A 14,890-nucleotide genomic window follows, 5' to 3' on the forward strand; every position below is an offset into this window, starting at 1 on the left:
AGAGACCAGCAGGGTGCCCCCTGGAGCTCTAGTGCCTGGAGCTGCCGCTGCTAAGCAGTCCTGGTTAAGAGGAAAGGTCCTCTCATGGATCAATAACTGGTTAAAAGATAGGAAACAAAGGATAGGAATAAATAATCAGTTTTTATAATGGAAAAAGGTAAATAGCAGGGTACTCCAAAGATCTGTGCTGAGACCAGTTCTGTTCAACATATTCCTAAATGATGACACAAAATTACTCAAGATAGGTAAGTCCAGAGCAGACTGTGAAGAGTTACAGAGGGATCTCACCCAGTCATCCAGTTTTGTAACAAAATGACAGATAAAATTCAGTGTTGATAAGTACAAAGAAATGCACACTGGAAAACGTAATCCCAACTGTACATACAAAATGATGGGGACTAAATTAGCTGTTACCACTCAAGAAAGGGATCTTGGAATCATTGTAGATAGTTGTCTGAAAATGACTGTTCAATGTGCCGTAGCAGTCAAAAAAGGTAACCGAATTTTAGGAACCATAAGGAAAGGGATAGATAATGACTGAAAACATAATGCTACTATATAAATCCATGGTACACCCACACCTTCAATACTGCATGCAGTTTTGGTCAATTTAAAAAAAAATACATTCAAATTAGAAAAGGTACAGAGAAGGCAATAACAATGATTAGCGGTTTGGAACAGGTTCCATATGAGGAGAGATTAATAAGACTGGGACTGTTCAGCTCAGACTGGGACTAAAAGGGGATATGATAGAGGTGTATAATATCATGAATGATGAGGAGAAAGCAATAGGAAAGCGCTGTTTACATAACACAAGAACCAAGGGTCTCCCAATGAAAATAATAGGCAGCAATTTAAAATAAACATAAGGAAGTACTACTTCATGCATTGCATAGTCAACCTATGGGACTTTATTGCCAGGGGATGTTGTGAAGGCCAAAAGTATAACTGGGTTCAAAGAAGAATTAGGTAAGTTCAGGAAGGATATGTCCATTCTTGGTCTTAGCCAAGATGGTCAGGGATGCAACCCCATTCTCCAGGTGTTCCCAAAACCTCTGACTGCCAGAAGCTGGGACTGGATGACGGGATGGATCACTCAATAATTGCCCTGTTCTGTTCATTCTTTCTGAAGCACTGTCAGAAGACAGAATACTGGGCTAGATAGACCATTGGTCTGATCCAGCATGGCCGTTGTTATGTTCACAGGTGAAGCGTCTGAATGGAAGTGCAGTTTCCCATCACTACTCAGGGGGTGCTCTCTTCTGGAAAGGATTCAAACCATTTCAGAACATTATCCTGGACCCAGCCCTCAAGGAGCCATTCCAGCTTCTGAGGCCTGTGTAGGAGAACAGGAATATTCCAGTCACATTCCTGTTCTCCCAGAAATGCTCCTTGTGCTTGGGGCTCTAAGTTACCCTGAGCATCCTCAGAGAGCTGGATCTACCGGCTTCAGACTCATTTGCCACATCAGAGAGACACAAAGCAGCCATAGTGGGATAGTGATGGGAGAGAATCTGACACTCCAGTTGCAGATAGTAGTTTTCATGTAGTTGTGATTGCATGGGAATATAGATGAATGCAGATATGAAGTGGCCTATGTGCTGAAGTGTAGCTGAGAATAATGTGCTAACAATAGACTGTGTGCAAAAAGGGATTAATAGTGCAGAAGAATGTGCGTTTCTCAACTAGGTACTATATGAGAAAATTATTGTATCTCAGTGTCTGTCATTCATAAGAAGTGTCTAAAAAGGAAAAAAAGAAACAGGACATTTTGAATACTGTGGCAGCTGTATTTTTATTATAAAATATTTGTATGAGTAAAGTTTCTTTTACAAGAAGATAACCAGTCTTGGATAGTGGTGGTACAATATCTGAGACTGCGCCTTCACTGGCCAGTCATGTAGGCAAATATGAATTTCAAATTCCAGATGTCTGTGTGCTGCTGCTATATGTGACCTCTGGTGAAAGTCCCAGAGTCCAAGGTAAGGTCAGAAGGCAGCCACAAACGTTGGAACACTCCTTTGCGACTTCATCTGGAACCAGAAAATGCCTCTTTCTGAATGGAGGAGAATGAAACAGGTGCCTATCTTTCAGACCTATGTATAAGACCATTCCAGTGGATAGGTGTCTCAGAAATTCTTATTCTGAGCACTGCATATCCTAATATAATATGCCATCCTAGCATTTTTTTTACTGGTCTCTATTACTGGTGTTCTTTAACTTTCTGTAAATGCCAGAGCTGCCTTTGCTATCACACACTGTGATATGTACTGTGAGGTAGCCAAGGGAATTTAAGAAAGGCCCTGCTTTGTGAGGGTCCTGGACTAAAATTTCCACTTTCTGGAAATCCACACTAGATCATAGGCACCTGGAAAAGGCCTGTGCTGATTTTGGAGTCCATAGTTGTGGGGAAGGAAAATAAGTTATGGGGGTAGCCTGGGAAACGATTGCTGGAACGTAATCCGAGTAGAGGCGAGAGAGAGGGAAAGAGAGGCTGTGGATATGGGAAGAGAGACAATTCCTAAGATGGAGGAAGAAGCAATGAGAGTGTGGGGAGGAACCAGGGAAGATGGAAAGAGATTGGAGAGAGCTAGAGAAGGAACAAACCGAGAAGATTTGGGACCAGAAAGACTTTGAGAAAGAGGAGGGAAAGGGGCAGAGAGAGGGAGAGAAGAAAGAGCACAACCTCTACTGCAAACTCTGTCAGGATTCCATCGCCCCTGCTTAATGATCTGTCATGATTCCATCTGCTGGTCAGTGGGTGCTTCAGGTGTCTGACTGCTAGTCTTTTTGTCTGTTTAGATGGTAAGCTCCTCCATGTTCTACAACTTCAGTGATGGATAAACAATAAATACTAGAAAAACAAAAGGAAGAGGGTGAAGGTGAAATGAAATGAAAAAAGAGAAGGAATAAAGAAAGGAGAGAGAGAGAACAAGGAGTTAAGAGAAAGGAAAAGCCACAAGAGATCCAGGGCCAGATTTTGGTCTAAGTCAAGTAGCTCCATTGACGTTAAGCCCTATGATCCTATCTAGCTTTCAATGCAACCACATTAGAAGTCACAACTGCCTTGTCTAAACCAGACTTTTAAATCTTAGAATGTATCAGCTAACATGTCCTAACCAACACATCTTTAATCCTAGTCAAGGCACTTGGACTTAGGGTGGGTAGACAATGACAGTGTAATGGCAGGTTGGTGGGCAGTAGGAGGAGCAGAGGACCAGTGTAGAATAGAATTTCCCCTCCGTGTGGATTCACAGGGTTGAGAAGCTGCAGCCCCTGCCTTTTCTGCAGCCCCTAATTCCTTCCCCCTCAGGAGAAGATGAGGAGGAAATTCCATGCATTCAGCCTCTTGGACCTTTCTGGCCCCTTCCTGCAGGTGTTCCCCTATGAGAGTATTCTATGGTGCTGTGTCATCTAAACAAAACACCTGGATTAATAGTAGTATTTAATACAAACAGGCTCTTTAAGACATTGCTTCGTCAAATAGGCAGGCCAAGCTGTTTTTTTTAAAAACCTCCTTACTTAAGTGCCAAAATAATTGGCTAGATTTTCAGAAGTATTGGGCAGTAGTAGGTCTCTGGGTACTTATGAAAATCAGGCCATTTATTTAGCTGCTATAGGCACCCACTTTTGAAAATCTTGGCCATGAACTTTGGTGCCTGGTTAAATTCAGGTTCAAGCTGAAAGATGCAGCTCTGACCCTGCTTGGGAAGAGGAACCCGTTCCTCCCCTCCCCACTTCAGGCCAGGTGCCGACTGCTGGTTAAGCAGGAAACCGATGTGCATAATATTTATTTACTTCTTCAATATACGTCGCAATATTCAGCGCCTGATGCGCAATATACGTCGCAATTACGTCGCAATATTCAGCGCCTGATGTTCTCCTGCCACACGGTGGTGCTTGCCAGTTTCAGACACTTCCCGCCCCCCCCCTCGCCCCCGCCTTTGGTGGTATTGCTACAGCCAGGCAGTGTTTAAACGAAGCAACATAAAATCCCCAGCATTTGTACGTAAGGTGACATTTCTTGCAGTGCTTAATAATTTAGGAATGTGGGAGCCGGAAGGGGAATGATAGATGCACTTGTAGTTGCTGACTCTTTAAGACCATTAACTCCGCTGGAGTTTCACTGTACGGCAAGGGGACTCTAAAGAAGGAATTTATGATTAGTGAGCATTTACTTAGCCTTCGAATACACTTTAAATCGTTAAAAGGTTGCAGGCCTCAGTGATGACCTTTTATTTTGTGAGCCGGGCGCTGAAGTGCAGCGAGGTCCTGTTTCCTCATGATAATTGTTGCATAAACACTTTGTAATGGCTTTCCTTTTATTTAACGTAATGCCTGGTTTATTTTCATAAGCCTGATTCAGTTGCCCGAGCGGCTCTTCAGCAGAGAGAAAACATGCTTGTCCGCAGCCCCGTTTCTAAATCTTTCTCCACGTTCACAACATATTGATGTGATTTTACTGGTGTGTAAAGGATTGGCGCAGAAAGCGCGTGCAGCCCTTGGATTTCTGGTCCTCTGCGTTACGGGCTAACGGCTCTGCCTTTTCCCTAACTGATTCGGCTGCTGCGTCTAGGAAAAAAAAAAACGAGTCTTTGATGCTGTCTGGGTAAATTGATCCGTGTTTTTATGGAGCCTCCCTGAACAAGGAGCGAGAAGCCACAGCCCAGCCTGTGAACAGCTGCACTTTAACTGTTGGGGGCGGGGGCGGCTGTGAGCCTGGGCTCTTTACCTGGGAGGTTGAGGGGAAGATGGGTCTCATCCCCATCACGCCTATCCACCAGAGCCCAATTGCGCTAACTTGGAGGGACTTGGCTGCTGTGCGCTCACAGCTGGAAGGAGACGGGCCAGAGCAGGGCGGGGTGGGGAGGTTGCATTCGAAAGCCTACTATTGCTGTCTGCCACGCTCAGCTAGCGCTCGGGTGCAAGGCAAAGGACCCCGACGTCCCCTTTGCGGGGCTAGGAGTAAGCGTGGCGCTCCCCAAACTGTTCTACGTGCACCTCTTAGCAGACAAACATAGGGCGCTGCGCGGACCCCGGCCGCGCGCCACGGGGGTTCAGTGACTCCCTTGTGGGATGCTGGCGACATGGGAGGAGAGAGGAAGGAGGGTCCCCCCAGGGCCCGTCTCTGGCGGTCAGTGATGGCCCCATTAGCGGTCAGGGAGGGGGGAGTGTCTGGCTGCGAAGGGTGCAGCGGGCGCAAGGTGGATCCTGCCAGCCCCGCTGGACAGACCGGCTCCCGCGCAGTTTCACAGTCTCCCAGCCAAGCACAAACGTCTGAGGCGAACAGAGCCCTGCATACCACCGTGATCGTGCGTTTTCCTTCAGCTGCTCCGCCGGGATGCTGCTGTCGCTGCACGCGCCGAGATCTGGTGCGTGCTGCTGCCTTCTGGGCCGGGCCGGGGATGTCTCCTTTTCCTCGGATCGCCTCCTCTCCACCCTTTTAACCGCCCGGGCTCCTTGTCCGCTTTAAAGCCGACCTGCCATTCCCCACCCCCCTCCAACCCATCCACGGGCGAACAGCTCAGGGGCTGTGGGGGAGTTGCTAGGAACTTCACCAGAGCCCGGGCTGATCCTATGTGCGCAGCTGCTGCGGGTCACGCGTGTACCTGTGCGCGTGCAATGCGCACAAGCGACTAAGCCCGCATGCATGTGGGACTGCAGCCGTGTGCACGCGTGTGTGGGATTGTGCGTGGAGGGCATGGGTGGGGGGAAGGGAGCGTGCCGCGCACGTGCCAGCTCTAGCGGGGTGCGCCCTGGCTGGAGCCCCCTGGCTGTCTCAGCGGCTGCGGGTCCCGCCGGAGGCGCTCTGGGAAGCGTGTAAGGCGCGCCCGGTGCGGCGGGGAGTCCGGAGAGCTGCTGCTCCAGCCCATCCCGACTCAGCTCCCCCGATCCATAGCAGCGGTCGGGGGCTGTCAGCAGAGTCCGGTTCCCCGCGGCGCAGCGCGGAGCCTCCCGAGCCCGGTCCCGGGCAGCCGCCGCCGCAGCAGCATCCCTCCGCCCGCCGCCGCCGGCCCCGCCCTGCCGGGGGACCTGCATCCCGCTCCTCCAATCAGGGGCCGGGCTGCCTTGGCCACGTGACCCCGGCGGGCTGAGGGACCTGCTGCTTCCCCCGCGCCAGAGGGATGCGGGCGGCAGAGCGCGAGAGCAGGCGGCGGCCGCTGGGTTGCGGAGCGCCGTGACTCCCTCCCCGCCCGGAGCCCTATGGCAGCTGCCGCCGCCGCCTCTTCCCTCCTGCCCGGCCGCCGCCGCCGCCGCGCCTCGGGCTGAGCCCGGCCGCTGGATCTCGCCGCTGCTGTGAAACTCTCAGGATCGTCATGCCGGGACTTGGCTGCCTCTTCCTGACCTGCTGCTGGCCGGGGCCCCCGGGATGCTAGGCAGCCCCCCCGGAGCCTCCTGCCCCCCATCGCCCCGAGACCGTGTCGCTTCGGGGAGCCCCTGGCTGCTGCTGCCGCCGAGTTGAGTTAAGAAGTCATGGTGCTTGGGGAAGTGCAGCGGCAGTGCAGCGGCGGCGGCTGGACACTTTGCGATTGCTGTTGCTGGCTGCTGCTGCCGGTGATGTTACTCATCATAGCCCGACCAGTGAAACTTGCCGCTTTCCCTACCTCCTTAAGTGACTGCCAAACGCCTACCGGCTGGAATTGCTCTGGTAAGCTGCAAGCCAGATCCCCCGCCACCTTCCTCTCTGTATCCTTTTCCAAAGGCGGGCTCGTCCCAAAACCTGCAGATCGCTGCGCTGACTGCAAATTACAGAGCACTTCGCGAGCCCTCCCGGTCCAGTGTGCATTTACAAAGGAGTGACTGGACAGCGGGGCAGAAAGTGCAGGCATGTTTCAGTATTCCCCACCCTGCACTCTAATGGCATCTGCCTTTCAGCGGTGTAGTGCATAGAGTTTGTTGCAGGCTGGACACACACTATCATTTTGTGATCCCGCAAAACTGATTAATGCCATGGGGTGGTTTTTTTAACGTATTAGAAGTGAGAAGAGTGTATGTGTGTGTGAGAGAGAAACAATTTTAGGAGAGAATGCAATAAATCGCGTTGTGGCTGTCTGGGAAATGCTGATTTATTGCAGAAAGTGCAAGAGTCTGTGCTAGGTCGTCTTTCCAAGAAAAAGCAACTCCTGATAATAATATGGAAGGTTAATCCTGTTGGCGAAGAACCCTTTTTGTCGCTGCTTCCAGGCATTTCGATTTTGTTGTAGGCATGGGATTTTGTTTGCCTTTCTTTATATTGCATTCACTTTGTAAACCCTATAGTTTCTGGAGAGAAGTTAGCAGAGGAAGCGTTTACAGCTGTCACACTGGGTACTGACAGGACCAAAGGGCAGGGTAGCTAGCCGCAAGTGATCAAGAAGTAACGCCTCTTTCCTCGAGTTCTCCTGCGGACTGCTATTAAACAGGCTTTTCCTCTTTATCTGGTCAATTTCAGCCCCGCTGGAAGGTGCCTGCCACGCACAGTGCGGGTGAAATATACTAATTGAATAAGGAAGAGACTGGGGACCGGAGTTCTTGCCCTTTTAGATCAGCTGCGAGCTGGCTTTGTGTCTGATCAGCATAGCCCTTAATACAATAATAACAGTGCATTGCGTGGAGTGTGTTTACCATTTCTGCAGTATTTTCAATATAACCACTGTTTGTCAACGCCTGTGGGTGAGGGTTTTCTGTTTCTAGCTGATCGCTCAGTCCTTTTTGAAGCACTCTTTTATATATAGACAGGGAGAGAGATCTCCAGACCTATTAGCAGGCTTCTGGTGAAGCAGAATCACTCTGTCTCTTTCAGTGACAAAGTGATGTATGTTTAAATATGTCAGTGTTGTGTGTGTATGTATTGGAGGTTGGGAGATAAGTGCGCTATATAGGTTAAAGTCAAATACTTATCTATCCACTGATTAAAAAAAACCACTCAAAATAGGGTGATCCCAATTATTTATCATCCTTAAAGTCACTGACTTTACAGTGAGTATAATATTTGGGTCAGCAGGCTATGCCTCCGATATTCAAGGTGTTTCTGCAATTAGACCTTTTAATAGGATTCTGAGAAAATAGCAGCCTTCAAGGTAATATCATATATCATAGGTTGGCAAGAAGCAATTTTCAGTTTTCATTTTTAATATTCAGTGATATGGTTAGAAGAACTAGAACATTTAAAAAATCAGTGGGATTAAATCTTAATGGATTTGGAGTGTAATATAGTTTGTTTTGTTTAATTCCTCTCTTACACACTGTCGGAGTGGGATGGCAACTAATGAAATCTGAAATTCACGCTGGCATTCATGAGCTAAATCTTCAGCCAGATCTGTTTGTCTGCAGAACTGAAGGGAAAGAACTAGGTTCACTCAGCAGCTTCTGAAGAACCTGGCACCCCTCCTGTTAACTTAGAGGTGATCAATCTTCATTGGAATCAGACAGACCATCACAGAAAACACACAGCCTGTTTATCTTTATTATTGGGGCTTTGTTATGGCATTGTCTGGAGAAATTCCAGTTTGGACTTTAGACCCAAAGATCTGCTATTGCATGGGAAAACATTGAACCAACCAAAGAAAATATAATACACCAGTTACTGGATCATTTTTGAGGCACTGGAGTCTAATACTGTAGAATAAAGAGGGTGGAGGTGTGGGGAATAAGAACATAAAATGTGGATAACTGAAAACAGGGAAGGACAGAACATCCAGACTGTATTATTTCATCAACAAGATTATGGTGCTGTGTAAATTAGAAAAGCAATCACCCTGTATTGTATATCCTTCCAGACTGAAGCTGACAGTATTTTTCTGTTTACATTTGAGGTTATGATGACAGAGAAAATGATCTCTTTCTTTGTGATACCAATACCTGTAAATTTGATGGGGAGTGTTTAAGAATTGGAGACAGTGTGACTTGCGTCTGTCAGTTCAAGGTAAGAAGATTGCTGTTTCATTCTTTAATTCACTAATGAGAATACAAATCTGGGATCTCCCTTTACAACCTATCACTTGGCAATTTATTTCTCTACATGCAGTGAAGTTAGAGGGAAAACCTGGCAGCAAGTATAAAGAGCTGGCAGGAGAGCCAACTGATGTCAAAAAGACATAAGTTTCTCTGGGAAAATGCAGATGCTGCGGTTATAAATGTCCCTTTGGGGTCTGCAGCTTCAGGTTGTGCATGTGTGATTTTGTTGCTGTGCCCTTTTAACAAGGATTTTAAATCCTTTCCAAATTTACTAATGATACTGATCATGCTTTATATACTCCGTGTTCTGTTCTAGTTAGAGAAATGGATCTGTAATGTGCTTATATGGTATTTTCAGTAAGGCTGCATAGTGGCAATGCTTCTGGTTGCTTATCAGATTTAGCGCCCCCCCCCCCCCCTCCCAAATCACCAACTTCCTTTAGGTGTTGGGTAGTTTTAGTGGGCTATTGTTGATTTTCTCCCCCCCACACACACACCTCCTTTCTCTCTTCCCTCTCCATTCAGCTAAGTCTAAACCTCAGGCATCCTTAAAGTCACACAGTTTAATCATAAAGTATTCCTTCTAGTGTGTTTTGCCTAACACACAAAACAGCTGTGCTTTGCGTAATTATCCAGATAAAATTTTTGCAAGTTATTGAGTTTTGAGACTGTACCATCATATGCTGTATATACACCTATGCTCCAGTGGCTTTTTGCGTTTTAATAGAGCTTTATTCAATTGTAAAACTTTTAAAAAGTATTTAAATAGTTACAGTAGAATAGACTGAATGGTGCAGTGTTCAGTATTGTGCACATCTGTAATGACTGATTTAATTTATTATTGTGCATTGATAGACTATTTACTCTAAAGATTGACAAATATCATTTGTATTATCAGAGGCAAAAATATCATATCTGAGGAGGAAAGAGACAAAATTAATAATGCCTTAATTTAAAAAATGAAAGAATATCTCACCAAATGCAAAACAATTATTTTACTAAAATTACTGTATTTAACATTAAATAGTTGTATTTTCCATTGACAGAGATAATATATATAGCCCCTAACCAATTCATTAAGTTTCCAGTTTACATATGGTCAAACATTTCATATTTAAAAATAAATGTTAATGTAGAGAGTTGAGTGGTGCAACATTAGCATTTGTAACATGTTTAGTTGTTAAGACATTTTCTTTCCCAAGGAAACCCTATAATGCAATCAACATTTGTGACTTGCACTGTTGCCTGGTGCTGATACCTGTGCTGTGCTACTGACATTTCGATCATACGTGTCCATAGAGAACACTATGTTCTTGTGTTTGGTCACAGTTTGGCACGGGCAGTTGGTTTAAAGCATTAGACCAATTGCCCGGGAGGAGCAAACCAAGACTTTGCTAAGGACACGGGACACAATGGAGGCTATGTTTTCCCAAGGAAGCATGCCAATCTTTGGTGACTTCGAATAAAGAAGCTATAGTAAACCTCAGTAGAATGCATTCTCTTGGATTTGGGAGATCAGTGATATCTATGCTGATGTTGGAAAAACATATGAAGGGGGACAGTTGAAATATACCAGAGAAACAAGATACGGGCTTGCCAGGTTTCATCATCTGGGTAATGTTTATAATCTTAAATGAGATTAAAGTAAAGTGACCAGGTAATCATGGGCCTCATTGAAAGTCCTCTGAAGTCAATGAGAACCTATCCATTTGCTTCAGTGGGCTTTGGGTCAGGCTCCATATGAAATCAGAGCTCTTTCTTTTGGCTTTGGCCATTCATGGAGCCACATCTTTGAACATGAGCTCATAATGCAAGCTACTTATGGCTGATGCTATACAGACAATGCAAATACTTGTGTGGCTGATGCTGTTGATTTGCTAGAGTCAAAGTAATCCTTGTTCTGCTGAAAATCCCTTACTTTAATAGAGTTAAAGCAGGGAGGAACTTGGCTCATCGTGTAGCATCAGTGGGCAGTTTGGGACACAGGAAAGGTACACCATTGTAGCAGAAAATGAATTCTAATACAGTATGGGTTGACTGAGTAACACACAAAGTAACACATGGGGTATATGGAATACAGTCACAAATCCATGTGACTCAAGTTAGGGGGTTTGCTTAGTCAGAATTCAGGCCTGTTTTCCATCCACACTTCTCCATGGTGACAATGAGCAAATCAACAGAGAAATGCACATCAGTTTAATTATTTTTTATGTTTTCTCTGGTACTTGCTAGGGGCTTTAACTGCTGTTGGAAAGCAAAGATGAGGGTTGCCTTTATGCTATTTAAAACTTCTGTCTGGCCACCTCTTTGTCTGTTTTTTATAACAGTGGTCAGATAGTGTCCAGCCAAACTGATTTAACAAAATAAACATTTGTTGCTTGAAAGGCAAATTAAAACCAGACTGCTTTGGGTCATTTGAATGGGCTACTGCTCCCAGGCAGAAGATAAATGACTGGGGGTTTCCACCCAGTTGACTCATTTTTGCTTTTTTAATGCTGCAAAAATATAAACCATCCACTGATTTCACCTGGTGAGGGACTTGAATTTCACCAAAGAGTATTCTCTCCGCATCTGTTTTAATAAGAACAGAAGTTCACTTCTTCTTGTTTTAGAGCACAACCCTATGTGTTCATTGGGTATTAATGTATCAGGCCATTAATCATTCCCTCTCATTGGAGCTCATTATTAGCTATAGGTAATAACCTCAAGGATTTAGAATTAACCAACATTTATTTTTATGACCTCATAATCTCTGCATATTAGAGGGGCCTTTATCTGACTGCCCCTGATTGCACTAATCTGCCCTAGCCCCTATTCTTTTTCCTCTGTGACAACATGAAAATGTCTGAATAGGTACTTAGGTATTTCAGTTGATGCTGAGTTTGTTTCTCTACATTTAGGACCTGATCTTGAAAATATTTACACACACATGTAGCTTTTCTTATGTGAGTAATCTCATTCGCTTCAGTGGGGCTTCTCACATGAGTTAGTTCCTCATGTGCTTAAGTATTTTCAAGGATCAGGGCCTTAGTTACAGAGTTGTGAGTTGTATTATTGAAATGCATTTTCATATTACCTTGCAGGCTCAAAATATGTGAAGTGTGGTGACAGTATTTATCATATCATACTTATGAGAGTAGGAATGTATATACTCGATCATAAGCCAGTTCATTTATAAGCCGACCCCCCTGAGATGGATAAGTAAAAATGGAAATTTTTTTATGACCTGTTCATAAGCCGACCCTATAATTCAGGGGTCAGCAAACTTTGGCTCCTGGGCCATCAGGATAAGCCACTGGCGGGCTGAGATGGTTTGTTTACCTCGAGCGTCCGCAGGCACGGAAGTAAATCTAAGTAAACAAAGTGTCCTGGCGCGCCAGCTGCTTACCTTGACAGGCCGGGACAGCAACTGATGGGGAAATTTTTTTCGGGGGGAGAAGCTGGGGGTCAGGGGAGTAACCCCTGTGACCACCCCCCATATGACCCCAGCCCTAGCCCACGACCCCCACACTCTCCCAATCCCATCACTTCCTACCTTATCTGGGGAGGGCCAGGAGAGGATGTCTCTGGCCTGGCTGGAGCTGCTCCGGCATGCTGGGCTGGGCAGCGCAGCTGCAGACTGCTCCGGCGGGCCAAACCAGGCGATTCGGCCGCAGCATGTTCCAGCGGGCTGGGCCGGGCAGCACAGCCGCAGCCTGCTCTGTGGGGTGGGGCCGAGTGGCACGGCCTGCAGCCCCGGAGCTGCAGCTGCTTCGGAGGCTGGGCAGAGAGCAGCATGGCCAGAAGGGGAGAGACTTTGGCCCCGCCTCTTCCCTTCTGGCTCTGCTGGCTGTGCTGCCTCTCCTTGCTCCCTCTGTTGGGGGAGGGGCTGTGTCCGACCTCGCCCTCTCTATACCCGTTCATAAGCCGACCCCTTCTCTGGTGCTTCCCTTTTTTACTAAGAAAATTTGTCTTATGAACGAGTATATACAGTAATTAGTTTTGTAGTGCTGACATGAGCAGGAGTTACACAAGTATGTCAGCTTCTGTGCTAAATAAACCTTATAAACTCTGCTAAACCAATATATTCCTATGCCTACGATTATAGGCGTACAAGGTTCCAAATGCTATGAAAGGTAGTCAAGGGCCGGTGCTTGGCTAAATTAGGGCATACTTATTGTTCTTCCTTGCTTGGGTTAAGCAAATATATGTTAAAAATACACGTGTGAGAGGGAGAATTCTACATAATAAGAACTTTACCGTTGCAGCGAATGGGAGTTTTGACATGATCTGGCCCTTGCTGAAACTCATCCTGAGGCCTAGGACTTGGTGTACTGAGTCCTGAGCCAATGCCCAGAATGTACTGCTGGATTGAGGAAACAGTGACAATCAAAATGCCACTAACCTCTTCTAGGACCAGAAAGAAATACTTGTTATACCAATGGAAAGCTGTGAATGCCAGTTTTCCATTGTTCTAAAGTAGCAGAATCCAGCTGTGACAGATCATGAGCTATCAGATTATTAAAATCACAATATTCTGATAACCATTTTGATTTTTCTTCCCCACTTTAGCTCTGATATGATTTTTTTTTTCACAGTCTTCAATGCCACTGGAACTCAGGACTGTATAGTTAGTACCCTCTGAAAGCTTCGCATACCCACGTTCACTGTTGTTGAGCAGCAGCTTTCATTGTTTTCTTTTTGTCAGTATAACAATTTTGCATAGATGATGGCGTAAAGAATGGATAATAGATGCCTACGTACATCTTGCAGGGAACACATTTTGAAAAGGAAAGGATGTATCACCTATATGTATGCAGTGACACGTGGCTTGTTGTGTGTTACACAAAGCACAGTTCCACCAGTGAGCCTGATTCTCTTCCTTCTTGGCATTTTCAGGACTCTTGACACTTTCAAACTGAGAAAGAAAGATTGTAAAAGCAGAACACAGTAACATCCTCCACGGAATGCAATAGTGTCTCAAATACCTTCTGTGCTTCTAAATGTACAGAATTTGGGGTGAAATCCTGTCCCCATTGTAGTCAATGGCAATGTTGCCGTTGACTTCAGTGGTCCAGGACTTCACCTTTGACCTTTTCATTTGTTACACTCACTAAACCCTGCTCACTTTATGCACATGAACAGCCACAGCTGAGGTAATGGGGTCACCCACATAGTAAGGAAAGCAGGATGTGGCCCTTATTGTTTTGAAGCTAGTTGGCATAAAAATTATGAATCTTATCCTGCTCTCATTGAAACTAATGGAAAATTGGCAACGGTCTTCATAGGAATCCGGATCAAACTCTGTGTTTCTACTTGTAATGGTGAATGTTTCAATATTCTGGGCCAACTCCTGAATGTCTTGTTCACATAAATAGTCACAATGGTGTCCATGGGACTTTATGTGTAAGGCAACTAAGACTTGGTCCTACATGCTTAAAAAAAATCCACTTGTTTGTGTAAACTATTCCAAACCACCCTTCAGCTCTGTCCAAATCACTGTTTAGCTTCTGGGTGAAATCTGGCACTTCTGTCTTTGACATAGGTCAGAATTAGAATGTATTCCTCAAAATGGCAAACAGGCACATTTTAATCAATAGTTTAAAATCTTAGAATTGATGAGCTGTGGGCTAGGAGAATAAAGCCTTTGCTGGTATGTTTATGAAAAAGAAGGTGGCACAGCAGGCCTGAGAATTTTAAGAAAATATAATACATAGGGAAAATGTCACTCATCTTGGATCAACCAAAATGTCACTCTGACAAAGTCTGAATAATTTCCTGGCTATATCCCTGTGTGGAGGCCAGAAATTAATTCAGCTCACGCATGTGTTAATCATTTCTGTAGCCATTCGTATCTAGGCAGATTTCAAATTCATATTGACATCAGTTTCATACTGGATATCACGTGTATTAGCACAACATAAGACACTCAGCATAAGACAGCTAAATTGATGGTATGACTTTTTAATTTTTA

General features: G+C 45.4%; 1 protein-coding gene across 1 annotated transcript in view; it reads left to right on the forward strand.

Moving 5' to 3' along the window:
- The first annotated feature begins 6,193 nt into the window (after positions 1–6,193).
- Positions 6,194–14,890, forward strand: part of TMEFF2 (transmembrane protein with EGF like and two follistatin like domains 2) — a 173,559-nt gene continuing 164,862 nt past the window's right edge. The window contains exons 1-2 of the mRNA XM_054043332.1: positions 6,194–6,649; positions 8,796–8,905. Of these exons, the coding sequence (XP_053899307.1) occupies positions 6,475–6,649; positions 8,796–8,905 (285 nt within the window). The 5' untranslated portion in view covers positions 6,194–6,474. The remainder of the gene's footprint in view (positions 6,650–8,795; positions 8,906–14,890) is intronic.

Source organism: Malaclemys terrapin, chromosome 11 (assembly GCF_027887155.1).
Source record: "Malaclemys terrapin pileata isolate rMalTer1 chromosome 11, rMalTer1.hap1, whole genome shotgun sequence".
Classification (NCBI taxonomy): Eukaryota; Metazoa; Chordata; order Testudines; family Emydidae; genus Malaclemys; species Malaclemys terrapin.